Source organism: Charadrius vociferus, unplaced genomic scaffold, assembly GCF_000708025.1.
Source record: "Charadrius vociferus isolate BGI_N301 unplaced genomic scaffold, ASM70802v2 scaffold51, whole genome shotgun sequence".
NCBI lineage: Eukaryota > Metazoa > Chordata > Aves > Charadriiformes > Charadriidae > Charadrius > Charadrius vociferus.
The window spans coordinates 2,672,957-2,693,126 of record NW_009646939.1 but is presented as its reverse complement, the minus strand read 5'-3'; the positions used below and the strand labels follow the sequence as shown (position 1 = coordinate 2,693,126).

Here is a 20,170-nt window from a genome sequence, read left to right as displayed (position 1 = left end):
AAGACTGAGATGCACGTTTTAAATTGCGGGAACAGCACTTACTATGAAGACATTATTTGAAATAGTGTCTAGAGGGCAATAGGAGTGTGCTTAATTCTTTAATATTTTTTATTCAGAAAAGTTATTTTAAAAAATATATTTCATGTCCTACTTAGGGCCCCAGTTAATGCACGGAAAAAAACATATTGCTGATTGCTTTTACTGCAGTATTAGCTGGAGATACAATTCTCATTCACAGAAAAGCCTCCAACTGGTGTTAAGTGGTACTTTATTCCCAGCACGTGTCGATACTCAAGTGATGCTAACATTGGACCTACAGGTGTCTGGTGGTTCTGATAAACCAGTCTACAGCAGCTCCTGTGTTACCTGCGTGGCTGCTCTCAGCCAGTATTGGTAAAGTTGAGCAAGAACTTGAGCTAACCAATCCTGCAAAGGTAATTAGCTTAATTGTATTGAATTTTGAATAAAAAGTAAGGAATCATCACTTTACGAGGTTAAAATGTTGAACATGTTTGGCAAAGAGAAAAAGCCGGTTTGTAAAAAGAGCATTTATGAAATGCCTTGCTTGTAGCTGTGTACTCAGGCACGGTGATGGCTTATAGGAAAGCATCCACTGAGCGTGGAAATGGTAAACATCTCAAGCAGTTGTTTATTTGAGAAGATAACACTTGAAAGTGCAGCTAAATATACTCCTAAGGCCTTTCTTCAACCAAAAAAAGTTCAAATAAAAAAGCTCCTTATTTTTACCCAGTTAATATTTTACATTATTTCCCAGTTTACATTACAGACATCAAGCCTACATTTTACGTGAAACCTCACCAAAGTAAGAGAATTTCTTTCTCTTCAAAATGATGAGAGACTAGTTTACTACTTAGGTCACTTAACTCAGTTATAAATTACAAAATGTGAGTTATGACTAATCAGAGAAAGCAGTTCAGTGTTATGAAACCAGCCTTAAGAAAAGTAATTGTCTCTTAGGTTTCCATGCTTTCTTGAAACTTGAATTGCAAAAATCACTTCTACTTAGACCAAGAATCCAAGACTCCCCAATTTATTATCGAAGACAATTTTCCAGCAAATGTTTCATATTGTATCCTTTCCTCCACTCACTTTCAGCAGTGCCATGATACCTGAACAGCTATCCTAAATTTTAGGAAATACTGATCTTTTCATATCAATTATGGTATTCCTTATGGCTCATCCTTGTTTAACAGAGCTGAAAAGAGGAAAGATGCTGAATGGCTGTTAGCTTAATAAAGAAAAGCAATTTTGAAATTCTTGTTAAATTGCAATGAGTGTACAACTAAACTGAGATTTAATTACATTTTTAATTAAAGGAATAGCTATTGATTATGTCATCGAATATATGTTGTAGCCAGCCTTAACAAATAGTAATATTACAAGAGATCATTAAACTAGTTGTTAAAATTCCAAGTGAATGAGAACTAGAACTGGTGTGGATAAAAGATACAGCAATGCTGGGTAGAAGCAAAAGATAATGAACTGAGTGAAAAATACATCCATTTCTAAAAGTTTGGTTACTAATGATTTTATGTGCTGTCATGATTTATTTTTATCTGTGGAACAAAATGAAGACAAAACTGGAACATTTTTTAAATAAAAAATACGGGTAAAGTTTTATCTTGGGTCTTGAAAGTGAGCAGCAACTCAGAGAACATTTCTTTAAGTGAAGCAAGATCTAATCTGTCATATGCAAGAGACCCGATCACTCAGGGAGCAATCTGATCTGCTACGCAGACAAATAAAAAAGGGGCAAATAGTTGCCGCTAGGTCAGAGCATGGGAGTACTGACAAAAAAATGTAGGCAGCTGCGGTCCAGCTGCCGACAGGGCACTGGCAGCTCACCCTATATTCAACCTGCAGCTTTCCTGCTACCGCAGCTTTGGTCCTCTCCTGGACCCGTGGTGTGGATGCCTGCGGGTAGATAGAGGGCAGTTTTCTGGACACCGATGATGGAGGGCGGGTGTGGAAATCCTGCATGGATCCATACAGCCACGTTTCGTCTGTGCAGGTTGCCCATTTGTGCGTGCAGGTGGCACGGCTGGCTGGACGCGTCTGTTCTTCACCAGCACACCTTGACTTGTGTGAAGCTGTTAGTTGATGCTTCCAAGAGAACGTGTCCTAAATTTGTTTTAGACTTAATTTGAAAAGTCCACAGGCCGATCATGCTGTTAAAGGCCTGATCCTTTCTCTCTTTGTGGTTCCACCTTTACTGCTGAAAGGATCTTATTGAAGCATTTTATTTAGAGCGGGGAGTAGCCCCTATGGATGGATATCACAGCAGCCCATTGCTTGTGGCTGAAAGCTGCTCTGAACAGTGAAGTATAATAGGGGGATGGGGTAGATGATCTCATGGGTCTTTCTGTTCTGTCTGTTACGATTTCTATGCATATAAAGCCATTTTAATCCTTTCCATTCAAATGCATTGTATCCACAGAAATGTATTCTTAATAATGACACAAGGCATGCTGCAACTTGGGCAAGCGTATAGCCAGACCCGATGACTCAGTAGGACTTAAGTTATTGTTTGAAATACAGCATTTTAGAATTAAAACTTTTTTTTTAGTACCAGATTTTATAGTTGAGCATATTTTGTCATATTTTGTTTATATTTTGAGCATAGGTTCTGTCAATGTGTAATGCACAAAGACTAATTTCTTAAAAGACTGTGAGTGTTGTACAGATGTCAGCACTGAGGAGTTAGGATGTATTAGAATTAGAGATATCTGTAACCTTCATTTGACCTCGTAGTTTTATGGAGCATGATCCAGTCCTCGGTGACTTTCCTCCCCCCTGTGACCTCTTCATCTCTCAAGTGTGCTGGATAAACAGGGGGTATGAACGTGGCAAGTGCAGAGAACGTGGCTGCGGCTGATGAGGTGCAGAAGTTAGGGGAAGCATTTGGTAGAGGCACGAGCACTCTTTAGGAGTGAAAAACAATGTCTTGTGGTAAAAACGCTTTTCTCCCCATATTGCAGCTGTGTTGCTACTGTTTTGCGTGTGTCTGTTCTCACATTCAGCACCCAGATTACAGAACGTCTTCCGTATCTAACGGGTGACAAGACGGGATTACTAAAATATAAACTGAAGAGGTCAGATATAAATCTCAAGAGAGTAAAAAAGGTTTAATGACCTGTAATCAGGATTTACCAATGATTTGTACACAGGTAATGGCATCACTGTTTTTTTCCAATGCACAGGGTACATTTTAGTTTACTTCAGACAAATCCCTGTTCCCTGTTACTGCTTAACTACAGGATGTTACGATTATAGATGTAGTGACAGTGTTGTTGCAGAATCGCTGCTGATAAATCATGGTGGGATGGCAGCTGTAAATACAGCTTCTCTTGTGATTTAAGAGGGAGATGTGAAGGTCTATCACCCAGATGCTTGATCAGTGGTAAATAGGGCTAAAGCTTAAAAGTCTTTGCCAGATTTTGGGATTAGAAGTCGTCGTTTCAAGCTTTTACTCCTCCAGTATTGAAATAATCAATTGCTCTGGTCCTCTTCTTTTCCTTTCTCTTTGGCCAAGATTTATTTACCTTTGCAAGCAGGAACTGACGCTCAAACCTTTTTTTCAGTAATTTTTTGAGATACGAGAGCTTTTTCCACAAGCTGCCTAGTATTCAGTGTCTCTCTGTGCCACGGTGCTGTGCGACTTCATGTCATGTCCCCTGCGACCTTCCCATTCACTTGCTTAACTGGTCAGGAAATGTGCGGCTTCTTGGCACTGTGTACTTGTACTACTTAAGGCTGGAGAAACAATAAACCAGTCATTGCAGATTAGTGTGATAACAGATGCCAGCAGCAAAATCAACTATAACCAGGATTCACTCGACATAAAAAGGGCATGTAGCTTTGGTCACTCAGTCCCCTGCTCTGTAGGTGACAGTCCTGTGCAGGTAATGTTCCTAATGGCTGATGAGTGGCGAGAAAAATTTCAACATGCAGCTGTTACCGTTGCAGTGATTTTTAACCTGGCTCCTCTCTGAGAAACCCCACGTGTCCTGATCTGAAGGCTGATACAAGCTTGGTTATTTTTTCCCTGAAGTGGGAAATGAAAATGACTGCCTTCCCAAGATCTCCCTGGAATTCGGACTAAATGGGTCTTGTATTTGCATTGGTACTAAGGATGAAATCAGGATTGGCAGACTGTGATGTGTGAATTTGCACACATACAGAGACTCAGAACAAGAGTGAACCTTGTTAATTAAGCCAAGACATTTTAGATGGTCTGTGCCTAAAATTCGATCCTGTTCAGTAAAAGGGACTTTCTCTTGGGTCTCTTTAATGTCACATTCCATTTACAATTATAATAAATGCTACAACTTGTTTCCCTCTCCCCTACCCCACAAAAAATGACAGAGAGGAATTTCTTGCTAAGCCTTTGATAACGGTTCTTTCTTTTTGTTCCAGATAACTTCAAAAGAGAAGCGCTCGGAGAGCCTGAAGAATGATGGCGATGCTCTTATCCAAACTCTAGAGAGCCTAGCCCAAACTGCCAGGTGAGTCCCCTCAGGCTTCCAGGAATTTCCAGGGCTCAGAGCGCTCACCTCCTCTTTTGTCTGCGATGGTCTTCTGTAACCGCCTTCTGTGGAGTACAAGCTTCTCAGGTTTCTGTCCCTGGCCCCCCTCCCTGCACTGCTCTCCTCCAAACTCCTCTCGTTCAGAGCTTGCTGGTGTTTCGGCAGCGGCGGCGGCGTGCTTTGATCCCCAGCTGCGGCGAGCCACAGTGTGCTGCACAGTCTGGCTCAATGTGTGTGCACATCTGTTGATTTCTTTTTTTTTTTTTTTTTCCCCCTTTTTTAATGTATTACTCTATTCCAAACACTTGGCCTCTATAACCGGATACTGGTCAGTGGTTCTTGGCGGAGTGGGCTCGATGCACAATGCAATGTTTGTGCCTTGTTTTAAAGTAATTGTGTTTGGTGCACTTGCAAGCTGATTACTTTCAAACGCGCAGCTGAAGAACAGCACTACTTTTGTTTAAGAATACCTGTGGCTTCTCCGAGAAGGCAGAGAAGGCACGAGACTAGACTTTGGGGAATGCCATGGCTTCCTCTGCGAGAACAGAGGTGCTAGTCCCAACAAATTGGCCAAACCCCAGCTCATCTCCCGTAGGCTTTCCCTGTTCTAATCCCTCTTGGACATATGAATGAATGACTGACTGTTCTCTGCCCCTCAAAACAAATCTTACGCTCCTGCCGTGGGCTGTTAGGCTGCATTTCGCTCCTGGTTGAACTGAAATTGATAGAGAAATTGTAGCTTATAGATCGGGTTTTGAAACACTAAGATAATCTTTTCAGTGCTCTTTGTGCTCCCAAATGCGGGCTTTGTATGGGTCAGTTGTTTGGGAAAACTGGCTCCTTGACATTTTGGCAGGGGGCACCCTGTGTTGGAGGGAGGGGGGGATGTGGGCAGATGTGGAGAGGAAACACTGGGATATGGTGAGTGTAAGACGATGCAGACCGAGGACTAACCAAACCTGTTGAGAAGAGTCTGCATCCCTCTCGCATACTCAGCTGCTGACTCACAGGTTTTTGTATGACACATTAAATTATCTAACTAAAATAAAATGTCAGCTCTCCCCAGGGGAGACACTGGCACCACCACTGAAGATGACAGTGGGGAAACATGGGGTTTTCTTGTTTTAGAACTAGTTTTTACTCTATTTTGTAGCATTTCAGCATCTGATACACTAGACAGACCAGTCGCTCTCTTTCAGTCTGCTTTTCTGGCTTCCTCTAATCGTCTGTTAACTATGCATTTCTGTACTCAGAAAAAAAACATACTACAGAGCCCAGAAAAAACAGCACTCTCTCTTGTTTGACACAAGATGCTCAGTAGACCAAATTCTAGCTGATGGCAATGATGAGTGTGTTGATACATTAGGGTAAGCCAAGTTCCTTCAGTGTGCTGAGCTCCCACACTGCAGCAGCAGCAGGGGAGCCCCCAAGAGCTCACAGATTTCATTTCCCCTCCTGCCCATCTTTAGGGAACATATGTCCTAATCCATTTGCCTCCAGAGGAAACTGAGAGGGATTCAGCCTGGATCTTGGGGCTGTAATGGTCTCAGCCATGGATAAATTGGCAGTGGGCAGGCAGGAGAAGCCTGGGGTTAGCAAGCTTAATCCGCTTTAGCTGAACGGCGGTTTTGTTCATGGAGGTTATGGATGTTCTGCCATCTCCCCAGATTCCCTTATGTGGCATCTTTCCCAGAATATTCCTTGTGACCTAATAAACTTGGTCTCCTCACCTGTGCTTTGAACCCTGTTAAGAAGCCTCTCTGTATCTCATGCAGAACTGGAAACGTTTTAGAGAAGGCTACAACCGAGATCCTGGATCGAAGCCATCCTCTGAGTAGTCTAAACTCCCAGGCCCTTCCACCCACGTACTATCACTGGGTTGCAGTGATTGAGGAATGTTTTTGCTTTGCTCATTTTTTTGCAGACAGGTTTCTAATCTTTTGCTCTGTCTGCGTGGCGGGAGGAGGATAGCAGCCAAGCAGTCACGTGCCGAGAGAGGGGCACTGCTTCGATTGCAAGCTGCTTTCGGTGCTCTCCTGCTGCCGTGTCGCAGCCATGGATTGCCAAACTCCTCCTCTGCGATACATCCTCAGCTCGTCGCAATGGGCAGTTTTGAGAGTGACACGTAACCAACCCATTCTGCTTAGCAGCTACATGGAATCAAATCTACACTTTAAAATGTGGGATCGTAGCCATTTATTTTTCAGTGCAGACAGTTGCCAAGATGAATTCGTTTCAGATAACTAAATTTTCTGGTATAAACTGCTGCTCATTAAGACATTGGCTTATGTAGTGGAGACTGATCATTTGGATTTTGTGGCTAGCTCTGCGTTCCCCAAAACATGGAGGGGCAGTAGGTATTTGTCATTAGCAGTAACCGAGGAAGTTGCAGATTGGTTTACTAGTGTCATCGAATGATAGAATGGTTTAGGTTGGAAGGCACCTTGAAGATCACCTAGTTCCAACCCCCCTGCCGTGGGCAGGGACACGTCCCACTAGACCCGGTTGCTCAAAGCCCCATCCAGCCTGGCCTTGAACAGTTCCAGGGACGGGGCCTCCACAACAGGTGTCCTTCCTAAGTTAAAGATGAAGGATGGTAGTCTATAAAAAAACCAAAACCAACCCCCAACTTGTTTCTGTGGACTAGCAGTGGTGTTAGAGCCTCTGTTGCAATGCTAGAAAAAAACACGTTTCCAGAAAGAAAAATGAGGCAAAATACGTATAATAGAAACTTAGGTGAGGAAGCAAAGGGGGACGAGCCCATTGTTCAATCTCAAAGCGGCAGAGCTCTGCGTGGTGGGGAAGTCGGTCCTCCTCGCAGGAGGTGGGCAACACCTTGCATGGAACTGCCTCCCTGCACAGAGCAGCACGGCGTTAAGAGGGCTGTATGTGTGAAAACACATTTTTCTGTCAAGCTGAAAGTGTGTGTGTGTGTGTGTGTGTAGAGTCATGAGGGAGCGTGGTAAATTATATCTTCCTTGAACAGAGGAGATTGAGCGAGGTAGCAGTTATTGTGAATTTGAGCTGAAATTCATTTTTACACAAGATTTGCTACAGGGCAGAATCACTGGTTGCATGATGCTGCATAGCAGAAAAGCAGGGTATACGGTGCAGTTAGTGGCTATTAAGAATTTTCCGGCATAGACAAAGGCAAATGTGGGATTTGAACCAAAAAGTTTTCCCCTGACAATGTCTAATAGGTGTTACTGTTTCTAATTCCTAGCTCTCATGCTGATGTTGCTGTTGCTTCCTTGGCGTTTGAAATTCTGAGAACGGTGGGATGTGAAAATATCAAGACTACCAAGTGAACCAGTTTTGACCGGCCTACCGCAACACGCACGCCGCGTGTGCTGCTCAGCACCTCAGTCCCGCAGGAACACCTTCAGCCGCGCAGAGCAGACGTAACTACTGTAGCAAGCTGAGTCGGAGCTGTGCGTGGGCAGACGCGTGACTTTGGGAGGCTTCAGGGAGGGAAACTGGTTCTGGGGGTTGGTTGGTTTGGTTTTTAAAACCATTGTAAGGATGAATTCGTGGTTACTACTTTACATTGCGTGATGTAGCTTAAGTATTTGACAGCTGGAGTTTGAAAAGTGTAAATTAAATAGTATAGTTATTTCACAATATAGACATACAAGTGTTTCACTATTTTAGGCTACTGTTAGAAATGTTCACTTATCTGTTTGACCGGGTGAATGCCTTGGCTATTCATCTTAAGGGGTCACCTCATGCCTAGGACTGACAATAGACAATACTTTTTTATCGAGAAAAACAGTATTCTTCATCTCGCACAACCAGAACCAACCCCTGTGACCACATTAGAGGCAGTGTGCGTATGTGGCGCGTATGCACAAATTTTATCAGGTTTTTACCTAGTAGCATGGACTTTTTTTGTGAGAGTGTGCCCCTCTGTTGCCTAGCACTGCACAGCTTAAGCTGCATGGGTGGAGTGTTGTTCTCGGCTGCCAACGTTCCTGGCTGGAGCTCCTCTTTGAAAACAGGCGAGACGATGAGCCTGGCAAGTTTGTCATTTATCCTTGGGTAAAAGTTGATCCTCTAGGAAGCGTCCTCTTGAGCTAGCAGATGCCAGCGTGCAAAGAATTAAATAATTCTTCTCCCCATGTGCCCTGAGCGAGCGTAGGCACGGCGAAGTCTGGTACTATGACTTCCTTAGCATTCATCTTTCCAAGCAGCAACGGCATGGTCCCGCCACACCTGGCAAACCCAGGAGCCTTACTAAGAGTTGCTGCACCAAGCCTGCTCTTGGACAGCCCCGCTCTCCTGAGTACATGGAGGCAAGAAAACAGCCCCTAGGTAAACAACTGATTTCACCTTTTATGTTTTGCAGGAATTGTTTCCTTGCATTACTTTAACTGTCACTATCGCTTTTCCATAGCTTAGGAGCTGGAATTAGAGCTGAAGTTATAGGAATGGGGTAAAGCTAGCTGGTGGCCATTACTGGGTAAAAAGTGTTTTATAGGAGTGGTCTTCTAGTGGGAGTGTGGTTGAGAGGAACAAAGCTGAATTACTGGGTGAGACTTGCCCCTCTGCCGTTGCAGTGCCTTTGCTCTGCAAGTAAAAGTTGGGGGGGGGGACAGTGTTTTGTAGTTTCGTTCAGCTCTCATCATCATCATCTTGGGATCCTAACTTGAGCCAGGAGCCTTTGCAGCCAAGGCCCTCGCTGATCTTCTGCTGGCAAACTGCTGCGCTGAAGTAGATGCGCTGGGGAGTGTTCACTCTCAGCTGAGGCTGGTGACAGCTGCACCATGCAGATGTGCAGAGTCTAGGAATGAGCCGGCAGTTTAAGAACCACTTTCCCAGCTTCCAGCTACACAGGTGCTGCCTGAAGAGAAGGCAATTGCACACAGGTCCCATCTCCCACAGTAACTGAAGACTGAGGGCAGCTGGAAAGGGTTTAAGCTACTGAACCAGGTGACAGTTTGTAACAAGAGGAACTTCATCTGACCCCAGTGACCGTGCGCAACTGAAGAGAGCTGAACTAATACGCTCTTCTCACTTTTTTAAGCCCAGAGGTGTGTGCAGCTGGCAGGCCAGGCACAAACTGTAGCTGCCTCAAATCTGGATAGACTGCCCCACGCTGAGGAACCTGCCAAAGCAAAGTGGCAGCAGGTCGAGGGGAAGAATGCTGCCTCAGAGGACCACAATAGGAAACCTTTGTCATCAGGACTCGGGGCTCTAAAGGGTAACTACTCCTTAGCAGGACAAAACAGGTAAATGGTTCTTGGCTTCCTCCTCTGAAGTTGTTGTGCAATTCCAGGACAACTTTCAGAAAATTTGTTAAAGAGAACAGATGTCATTCATTTCTTGGCCAGCCCAGCCTAAACAACGAGACACAGAAATATACTTTGTGATCTGAAATAATTTGACACAGAGTGAATTAAAAGTTTACTTTAATTTTGAACCATCTTATAACTGCATTTTTCTCATGAAGCATCTGTATCACAGCAGGCTACAATAACTTTGGGATAAAAGGCAACTGGTAAACTGTCCAATACAAGGTTCCAAATAAACAGTTCTTACTGGCCCCTACCCAGACATATCCCAGATAAAGTTTTTGATCAAAAACATGAAATAGATCCACCTGCTTATTTTAAGCATATTAAAAAGGAAACTAATTGGACCATTTCTATTTGTCTAGTTTTTTATACAAAAAGGCTACACAATGTTACACTTTATTCAGAATACAGTTAGAGCGATTATGAATTAGTGTTCTACACCTTTACTCAATCCTTAAAAATTAGAAACTGCTGTAGCATATTCACTATAACTTAATACTACGAGAGACTTTAAAAAAAACTAACGACAATTACTGCGAAAAGAAAGACTACTTCCAAAGCAAGCAAGGTCAGTACCATTACAGAGATTTAAAAAAAATAATAAATTTTTAACAAGCAAGGCTAGGGTTTGATAAATTCCATCTTGCAATTCATTCTTGTGCATTCTTCGTTTCTTGAATCACTCCCAAAATCCATTTGTATTATTACTCCTCGACCAAAAAGGACCAGAACAAAAAGTTTACTTCAATTGTTCCCATAGGAAACTCAGCTTGGTTAGTGTGTCAGGCACTTTCTGAGATACTAGCCCACCCCTCGAGCCCTCTCAGCAACTCTACAGGCCAATCAATGCAAGTTCATTCAGATGATACAGCTGCAGAGAGAAAAAAAACAGGTGTCAGTGTTCCTGAGAGAAGGGCTGTTTTCACACATTAAGACTGCATGAAGCCAGTGCACAAGACATTACAGTTAATTACTTCCACACTTCACGGCAGAAGTCAGTTTGGAGTGTACTGATCGTGTGTCTCCAGCACGTTATGCGGTATTCTGGCACACTGGGACCCAACTGAGCCAATCCCTCCCTGCCAACCAAGTCCTCAGGCCAGTCATCTTTTTTTTCCTCTTTTTGTTTTGTTTTTAAATTCAAGGTTGGAGCTTCTTACCTAAAGGATGATTTACAGGTCAGTATCGAACCAGGCCAACTGATTACTGTCACCTGGAGGCAGCCCATCCATAAGGTCCTGGGCATGGCCAAGATCTGGCAGACCATCAACTGGGTAGTCAGCACCAGGGTGGTGGCCACCCATTTCATGTTCCATCATAGGGTCCATACCCAAGGCATCCTGACCGTATCCGCCAGAGTGGAAAGAACGGTAGCTAGGATCTAAGAAAGTTAAAGGTGGCAGAGGGAAAAAAAGCATAATGTTAACAGATGTTAGATGCATCAGAAGCTGCAAGTATCAGTGTGTGAGAAGATCTTTGTAGCCATCTAATTTTTTTCTAGTTCAGCCAAGTTCAAAACAATCTGGTGCCTGCCCTTAATGGCTATTCCATTGTTCGAAACAGCCTTCCAGTACGATTCTGCAGACAAAGCACACTGCAGTCAGAAGCACGAGCAGATTCCAGCCAAGCCATTAGTCTGCACAATCAACAGTACTAAAATTCAACAATACTGCAGCAAAACAAGGCTCCAAGACTGTAGACTTGCTTCTGAAAGACTAGTCAAAAATAGCTTAGAACCCGTAGGGAGAGGCTTGCGTTCAAGTCTATAGACACTTACAGGCTAAAACATTCAATACCGGCTTTTGTTTTAAAGAAAAACTGCACTATTGGAATTGTCAAGTCCATTTGTAAAGGATTTAAAAGATTTCTGGAAACAACAGCTCAGCGGGAGATTCTCCCACAAGACTCAGACAAGAGACACCAGTTTTGCCCATTCATACGGCTCCCATTTCAGTGCTGCCAGGGGTGTTGCAGAAACTGGTTATTTGAACTGGCAGTTCCCCATCTGCCTGTCAGTTTGCAATACCTTGCTGAAGAGTAACTCACTCTTCACTCATTTGCAGTTCTCCTTTAAAATCTATGACTTGACTTCCTCCAACTTAAGTTTAGTCAAGGGGAACGGAGGAGACATACCATCTGGGCGGTATCCAAGAGGTTCTCCCTGGGCACCAATATCAAGTCCGAGATCTGCTGTCTAGATGCACACAAAAAGTTACAAAACACTTTTAATGTCAGGTCTTTGGGCCAGCACTAGTAGTTCTGAGTTTAAGAAGTTTTGAAGCTTGCCCCAGATCCCCGTTTAGCAACTCCTCTGCAGTGAGCACTGCAGAACGGTACTTCTGTGAACATGAAATCCCTTTTTATCCAAGCATCTCTATCCAATATATAACAGCCAGATTTAGGCATAGGAATCCAAAGCTCAGTGGAAGGAGGGTTCTGTTTGGGAACAGAAAAGATGGAGCAGGTCTAGGAACATTCCTCCTCAGGTACACCTGCCCAACTTCTGCAAGTCAGCTTGTCAGAGATTCCCAAGCCAGCAATAGAGCTTTTAAGAGTTCTGAAGGGACCTCCCCCAGTTTGTCCAATTACAGAAGTAATTGGCCTGTCTGTAGCGTAATTGCATAACTCCTCCAGTCTCAAAGAGATACTCCATTTTAGCTTTTTTTTCTGCATTACCGTAGTAAATACAGATTTTGGGAAAACAGAAAAGTAAGCACTGAAATAGTACAAATCAAGGGCTACTGTCCTTTATTTAGTAAATACATACAAGGTAAGAGAAGCAAGGCTCCTGAATCGTAAGAATCTGGGGGAAGACAGAGACTTAGTGAAACCTTCCCTCTACCTCCCCACCCCACCTTGTTTTCAGTCTCATTTCACTGTGTAGCCCTTTTAACTATGAAAAAAAGGCAGTGTGTGATAATCAGTCTGCAAACATATACAAGTCTGAAAGCTCAATTCTAAGAACACTAGTCACATCCCCACCTGAAGATTATTACTCTTACATCATTTGCTTGACAGAAGCCTCACAGGATATGCTTTATGTTTATGCTTCCCTCATGCCTCAATTTTTGCATTCAAAGTTCATCAAAGCACAGAAATGTACCGAGTTCTTCTATACAGCTTTGCACACTAATGAACATAATGAGAATGATAAACTTTAGCAGCAGTAGAGAATGGACTCTTCTAGCTGCAAGGGAAGAAGCAGCTCTAAGGCTGATTGTCACAGGTTCACTAAACGTGATTGTGTAGAGGAGAGTTAAGAAGGTACAGCCATGTATACAGCTGGGCCTTACCAGCTGACGGCATCTACACTTCACTAGATGACTTGGAAGCAAGGTCTCCCCAAGGAACCATTAATACAAAGACACAACTCACCTCATTCCAAGCCATTGGCTCAGTCCGGAACAGAGAGCTTGTCAATTCAACTGAAAGTCGCTTCTTATAGTCTTGTGGTTTGTCCTCAGACATTCTGAACAGCACTGCAGCTGCGTATGTTGCTATCGAAAGGAAGAGTGATTTTAGTAGAGACTGACTTTTCTAGCAACTTTTCTAACACAGTATGAAACATATCTTTTAAGTTCACTTACCAACACCCTCATTCCTAGAATGAAGCAGTTCTGTTAAAGGGGCAGTTGCACCCTCAGCTTCAATTGCTTCAGCGGCTTCCTTGTCTTGAGCCAGTTCACAAAGTACACCTGCAGCTACTCTCTGGATGTTCTCAATGGGAGAGTACAACAACTGCAACCAAAACACAAGGCTTTCTTCAGCTCTTCTGCTTGAAACGAACTCTTCAGCACACTCTGACTTAGCAGTTCTACTAAGGAAGCGTAACAGCCATTTTACTTGTTTTTCTAGTATGTACTACAGCATCGTCTTGAGCTCTTACTTACCTGCACAAATAGTGGAATGGTATTTAGACCCCTGATTACGATTCGATTATGAACATCGCGTGCAAGAATATGCAGGGCTCCAGTGCAGCCCTCGACAATTTCTTCCATACGCACACCCTCCTAGTTAGGGAAAGAAAAGGCATTTTTTGAAGTTGAGAGATTGCATGCTGTCTTCTAAAATGACTGTCAAAAGCTAATCACCCTGTCAACAAATCAGCCAAAACTTCTCCCCTGCACACACCCTCCTCACCTAACAGGGTTCATATCCACTATCTACCGTTGGCCTTCGAACTTAACATCCCTGCTAGGAGTCAGTCCACTTTATCCAACTGAATTCAGTAAGTGAAGCATCTCAGTGGAACTCCTCCCAGTGTTCTCATTTTTAAAGCAGTACATTATAAACTTCATGTCTGACAACACTGGCTTTTCTTCCCCAAGCTGAATTAGCTTGGCAGTTTACTAAGCTTGAAACAGTGGTTATCAGTAACGAAGAGGCCCCCTCCTCCCTTTGCAAGTATTAACTACACTGGTGTACTAGTAAGTAATGCTTCCTTTGCCCATGCTAAGGCAAACTCCGTTTTGTTAATGTGTTTAACAGGACAAAAAAAAAAAAATCAAGACTGTTCTTGCCACACCAACCTGCTACCTAAACAGGAAACGAGTATGGAGCCCATACAACTTCTCAGTACTTTTACAGCTCTAAGCACCCTTGAAAATACACAATAAGCTGTGATTGATAGCATTCTTAAACCCATACTTCTGAGAAGGATGAGGCAGTTCTGGTTTCCTGGTAGAGGACTACTTGCCTTGCCAGAGTAGGCAAAACCCAGTATTTCTATTATCTACAGCATTCAGAATTAAGTGGTCGAAGTAAAACAAGAACCAAGATTTGGGCATTTTTAGTTAGTTAGTTAGTTAAAGAAAAGATTCAGGTCTGCTGAGACAGAATTATGAGCATGCCAAGAGAATAATACGAATTAGAGAAAATGATAAGACAACAGCTATGTAGACCAAACAATACATGACTCGGGCACACTGACAAATGAGGAATTTTAGAGACAAGTTTTACACGGAACTTTAGTTAGTGGTGGCCACTTACCACAAACTGCTGTTGTGTTCCACCCATAGAAGTACGTCGCTGGGTATCTTGATGTGCTCTAACCAGCAACTGAACTAGCCTTGGAATAGCACCTTGTTCACGCAGCGGGGCGTGGTTTGCAGGACAGAGAGCAAGATTGCGGATCAAACCAACAGTAGCCTGCAATCAAGAAAGGAGGTGGGGAATAAGTGAGCATGATGGGTGCGCTTGCTGTTAGCGGTTTCTGTTGTTGGGTTTTTTTTAACAATTGATCCCAAATGCTTAAATCTCTTAAGAGACAACACATGCCAAGTTGCCCAATTGAAGCAACTTTCCCATCAGACAAGTTACATTCCCTAACACCTCGGAAACAATTTTTCACAGTTAAAGTTGCATTTTAGAAAGCACCAGTTTTCAGCACGGAAAGCTGTAACTATTATTTACCTTGATCAAAGGCCAGTGTGATGGTGGGTGCAACAGTTTAACCACCACTGGGAGTCCATAATGGAGACGTACTGCATTTTGAGCCATCTCAGCTTCTTGATGTCTGCTGGTGAGGTGACGGAGCGCACAAATAGCAGGTTCTGTGATGTCTTCCCTGTCTCCAGCCCGAAGAACTGTGCGCACAAGAGCCTCAATGCCACCAACCTGGCACACCATCATCTTGTTCTTGTAATTGTTGCAGGTAAGGTTAGAAAGGATGCCAGCAGCACAAGTCACAACATTAATATCATCTGATCCTAAAAGCTGAACAAGAGTTCCTAGAAGACCTTCCATTCCCTCCTGTGAAAAAAAAAAGGAAGAAAAATTTGGTGTCTCTCCTCTTCCACTACATTGGCTTTTGATCCTGATCCTCAGAAGAGCCATTTACCTGCTTTGTTGCAGCATCTGACAGATTTCTCAGAGTCCAGAGACAGTTCTGGACAAGACGCTGGCTTGGATCTGTGAGGTGGAGTCCCAAAGCTTGCATCCCACCTAGGAGATGGTACAGATTTCACAGCATTAGTCAGATGCTCATCTGGTGAACAGTCAGGTCCTTCACTTCCTAAAAGTCTCAGTGCATATCTCATAAGCTTCTGGATCTTTCACGGCATTAGTATCATAATATGGCTAGGCCCTAACCCGTCATCACATAGAAGAAAACCTTGAGATTCTTTTTGTGACACTGGACCTTTTAAATGTATGCATGTTCTAAGGGGACCATTCTGACAATGCTCAGGCACTAAGCTATCCAGCTAACAACATAGCAGACTTACTTAAAACAGACTACCTTTGATATTTCTGTATACTAAAGGCCGCCAAAACTAATTATGGACTGAAGGACCAATCCAAGTTCAAGTTTTTTATGCTGGCAGCTTCTGTTCTTGTGCAAAATGTACTGATCGTGCAGTACTATACAGCTTTTTAACTTATCATGTGTACAAGGTACTTACCAGCTTCAACAATAGCAGGTTTGTTGCTGGAGCAGACTGACAACACCTTCAGCACCCTACTTGTGGTCCACAATAGCTTCTCGTAAGTATAGGTCCTCATTATGTTTACTAGAGCCTGGGGTCCACCACTTGCCAGAATAATCAGCTGAAACACAGCAAAAGTAACATTTATCTGTCAGTTCCCGTGCACGTCACTAGGAAGTAATTGTTGCTGGCTTACACCCATCAGCGGTTACAGATCTCTAAAACTGTTCACATCTGCTGGTCAGGTCTGCAAGTTTTGCAGTCTCACTATAAGCATGACTGCAATTCCGCAAAATAATTCCTGCATCCCTCACCTCTTGCAAGGTCAGAAGTGACTGACAAAAACCCAAGATTCAGAATAAGAAGGTCAGTACACAGGAACTGTTAGGCCATTCATAGCAAGCTCGCTCATTTTAAGTGTTTCAATAGCAGAGGCACTTACCTTACTTTCTTGATTGCCATACGCTAAAATCTGAAGGCAGTCCGTTGTGATGGCCAAGAATTTGACATTTGTCTTGTTGAGCAAGGCAACCATTTTCTGTAGCCCACCAGCTAGACGGACAGCCATTTTGGCTCCCTCCTGATGTAACAGGAGATTGTGAAGAGTTGTAATGGCATAGAACAGCACAGAGTCCACTGGGGACCTACAGAAGGAAAAAGCATCGTGAGTACCTACACCTACCAGTACCAACTGAAAAAAAGCACACCACAAGTACTATCTTAGTAGTCCACATACCCGAGCATTTTAACCAAAGCAGGGATGCCTCCTGATTTGAAGATTGCCAACAAGCCTTCACGGTGATGTGAGAGGTTGTGTAGTGTACCTGCAGTACAACGGGCTGTTTCCACATCGTTTGTATTTTGCATGGTACGTACGATAGCAGATACCATTTGAGGAGATCTCATAATAGCATGGCGAGACGCTTCCTTTTTGGATAACTGATGAACCATAACCGCAGCCTTGTTCACCACCACCTACAGAAATATTTCAAGAAAGCTTTTAGTTTTAAGGTCATTGAATAAGCCTCACAGGTAAGCTACACTGAGGCAAAGAAAATGCTTACCTGGTCCTCATCATTCAACAGTTTGGTCAGTTCTGGGATTGCACGAGTTGCAAGTTCAGCATCATCTTGGTAGTTTATCAAATTAACAACAGCATGTTTTAACATCTGGGATGGCTCAGCCAGGCGTTGCACATTAGTTGGATGAGCAGCATCAAATTGCGTCGATGGGATTTGCATTCCTTCATCCAGTGTTTCAGGGAACATAGCTGCACGCACTCTCTGAGCTCTAGTCATTGCATACTGGCCATCAATATCTGAAAAACAAGGTAAGTCATTACCTTAAACTAGGAATAAAAAGCTCATCTTCTAGATCGGTAATAATCTGGTATTTAGGTTTCTGCATTTTTAAGCTGTGCGTCTAAGCAAACCAGCGTAATAGAAAAGGCCTTACCAGCAACTTGCTCCTGGGTAAAGGACTGAGAGAATCCCTGCTCCCACTCGTACAGGACTTGTGTCGTGTCCACATCTTCCTCTTCAGGATTTCCCTTGCCACTCAAAGAGGGAGCAGTTGTTGTGGCACCAGAATGGATACCGGAGTCCAGATATGATTGTTGCTGCCAGTGACTGACTGCTGCTTTTCTGTCTGGCTCCATTGCCATATCCAACTCCATCAAGTCAGCTGTAAAAAATCATTGTTGAACAATGAAGTTTAGTTCAATTACTCTAGCACATATTAATCCTTCAAGAGATTACACAGATTTTAAACGAAAATAAACTGTTATAAACAACTATCTCAACCCAGTAGAGGTAGCACTGGAAGCAAGACAGCAGTTTTAAACTGAGGCTTTACATCAAACCAATGCAGACATAGAATCATTAGAATGGTTTAGGTTGGAAAGGACCTTGAAGATCATTGAGTTCCAACTCCCCTGCCATGGGCAGGGATACCTCCCACTAGACCAGGCTGCCCAAGGCCACGTCCAGCCTGGCCTTGACATCTATAAACCCAACTAACAGGCAGAGCAATCACTGCTATTGTGACTGTCTTAGTCAACTGCTTAAAGGTTCCCTTTTCTGCAAACTATGATCAGGTACTTGACTGTACTCAAGGGACCCAAAATGTTTACAATGACAAACTTGTTTGCAGGTTTGAGTTCCAGTGGTAAGGCATTAATTACTGTAGTAGAGCAGACATCATTCAATCCAAGTGACTTTAAGAAGTTAAAAAAAGGGAGTAAGGAGCCAATTTAACTGCTCTTTATTTGAACTGCTAGATACTAATAACAAATTGTGATGCATTATATACCTTGGGTTGCCATGTTGCCTGTTGTGTTCCCAGAACTCTTTCCTGCTACCTTTCAGAGACCCTAAAAAAGAGCAAGGTTAGAATTTATTAAACACTAGAGATAGTAAGACAGAATTTCATATTAGAACACTAGAATTGCAAACTAAGACTTCACACATCTTGCCATTTCATTACTTCAGTGAGTATATTCAAATGCTAATTAGCAAACCCCCAAGGACAGAGACACTAAAGAATGAGATGTATCACCCAGACTTTTTCTGGCAGACTATATGTAATATATATTTTCTCCTCTTAAAGCTGCAAAAGAAAAAGAATTGAAGACTGACCATGATAGAGCCATTTTTTACTTCTCTATCCTGCATAAGATGAAGTCCGAACATTAAATTCCACAGCTTGGACATGCCACAAGACAACAGGCTTCCTCATTACCCTCAAAGACAACTACTCTTAAGATACTAGCAAAACTGTTTGATACAGAGCTACAAAATGGATTTTCGCAGGGAAAGCCGAAATGACCATTTAAGGCAAGCAGCTATTATTTCAGTGGTACAAAGACTAAAGAGTTATAGTAATTGAACCTCCTCCTTTACTCCTTTCCTGTACCACCAGAAGAAAGGTTTCTTGCTACACAAAATACTCTTCCTTGAAGTTAAACTGAAAATTGAACCAGCCTGATAAACAAATGCTCTCCTTTGGTTGCACACATTAAGTCACCAAACTAACTACCTTTTTTTTTGAGAAAGCCAAGGTAATTGGGGGCAGGAGGCTGAAATATGATCAAATGCCTTATCAAAATCTTCAATATGCACCTCCATTTGATATCACCAAGCAGTACAGAAGTATTTGTACCATAAATCTGTAGCCATCTCTTCAGTAACACAGAAAGAGAAACCTGTAGCTTCACAACGGGTCACTCAAGCTGTCATACTTTTATTTCATTTGCTCCCCTTCCCCCCACAGTCCAACGCTGTTTTCAGCACAGACAGAGAGCTGGTGACAGCCTATTCTGGGAGCTAGCCAAGCAGAAACTTTGTAGTGGTAACTAGTGCAATGAGCAAAACCATCTCTTCCAGCAATCAGCTTTCAGTGTGCTGTTAGGTGTTAGAGCTATGCTGATCAAAACATTCCTAGACAATGAAGTAAAGGCAAGCCACTAATCTCTTTAAAGGACAGGTTTGCAGTACTGTGTCAGGAGAACAAAGTCCATTTGACGCTGTATTTGTGTAAAGACTGATTTTCCAGTTTAAGAGTTTCCTTCAGGAGTAGCTTTTAGAAAATCATAATTAATCAGAAGACAGGCCAGCAGTTTTAAAAGTCTCACTGAATAGGTTAGGCAACTCTGAGGCAAGCTTATATTTCACTGTCTCTGAGCCAGCTGCAGGGTACTGCAGCAGCTCCTGAGCAAACTCGTTACTTTGCTGCACAAATGCCAGTGCTGTTTGTCCTGACTCTGCATTCCCACAACTTTTGGCAGCAACCCTTCCCTGGCTCTTTTAAAATGGACAGTAGATCTGCATCTGCAGCAGATAAGCAGCATTGAGCTGATTTAAGACATAACACAACATACAGTAAGTACTCTGCTATGCAGTTGAAA

The 20,170-nt window shown here is 43.0% G+C and overlaps 2 protein-coding genes across 2 annotated transcripts in view; one reads left to right on the top strand and one right to left on the bottom strand.

The window, feature by feature from the left end:
- ULK4 (unc-51 like kinase 4) overlaps positions 1-4,605 on the top strand; it is a 254,582-nt gene extending 249,977 nt beyond the window's left edge. Inside the window, 1 exon segment of the mRNA XM_009895025.1 lies at positions 4,438-4,605. Within this exon segment, the coding sequence (XP_009893327.1) occupies positions 4,438-4,605 (168 nt within the window).
- Positions 4,606-9,938: 5,333 nt separating this feature from the next.
- Positions 9,939-18,636, bottom strand: CTNNB1 (catenin (cadherin-associated protein), beta 1, 88kDa). Its single transcript, XM_009894984.1, has 15 exons — positions 18,577-18,636; positions 17,722-17,949; positions 17,331-17,584; positions 17,003-17,241; positions 16,709-16,910; positions 16,243-16,387; positions 15,681-15,784; positions 15,254-15,592; positions 14,831-14,989; positions 13,732-13,851; positions 13,429-13,579; positions 13,217-13,338; positions 11,975-12,035; positions 11,002-11,222; positions 9,939-10,712 (listed from the first exon to the last, which is right to left on the bottom strand). Exons 1-14 carry the CDS (start codon positions 18,587-18,589, stop codon positions 11,014-11,016), a joined length of 2,346 nt encoding a protein of 781 aa, XP_009893286.1. The 5' UTR covers positions 18,590-18,636; the 3' UTR covers positions 9,939-10,712; positions 11,002-11,013.
- Positions 18,637-20,170: the final 1,534 nt, after the last annotated feature.

Excerpts from the sequence above, each read along its gene's own strand:
- CTNNB1 (XM_009894984.1), bottom strand. Across the intron at positions 14,990-15,253 it reads CACACTGGCCTTTGATCAAG|GCTACTGTTGGTTTGATCCG; the intron begins GTAAATAATAGT and ends TCTTGATTGCAG. Across the intron at positions 11,223-11,974 it reads TCTTGGATACCGCCCAGATG|ATCCTAGCTACCGTTCTTTC; the intron begins GTATGTCTCCTC and ends TAACTTTCTTAG.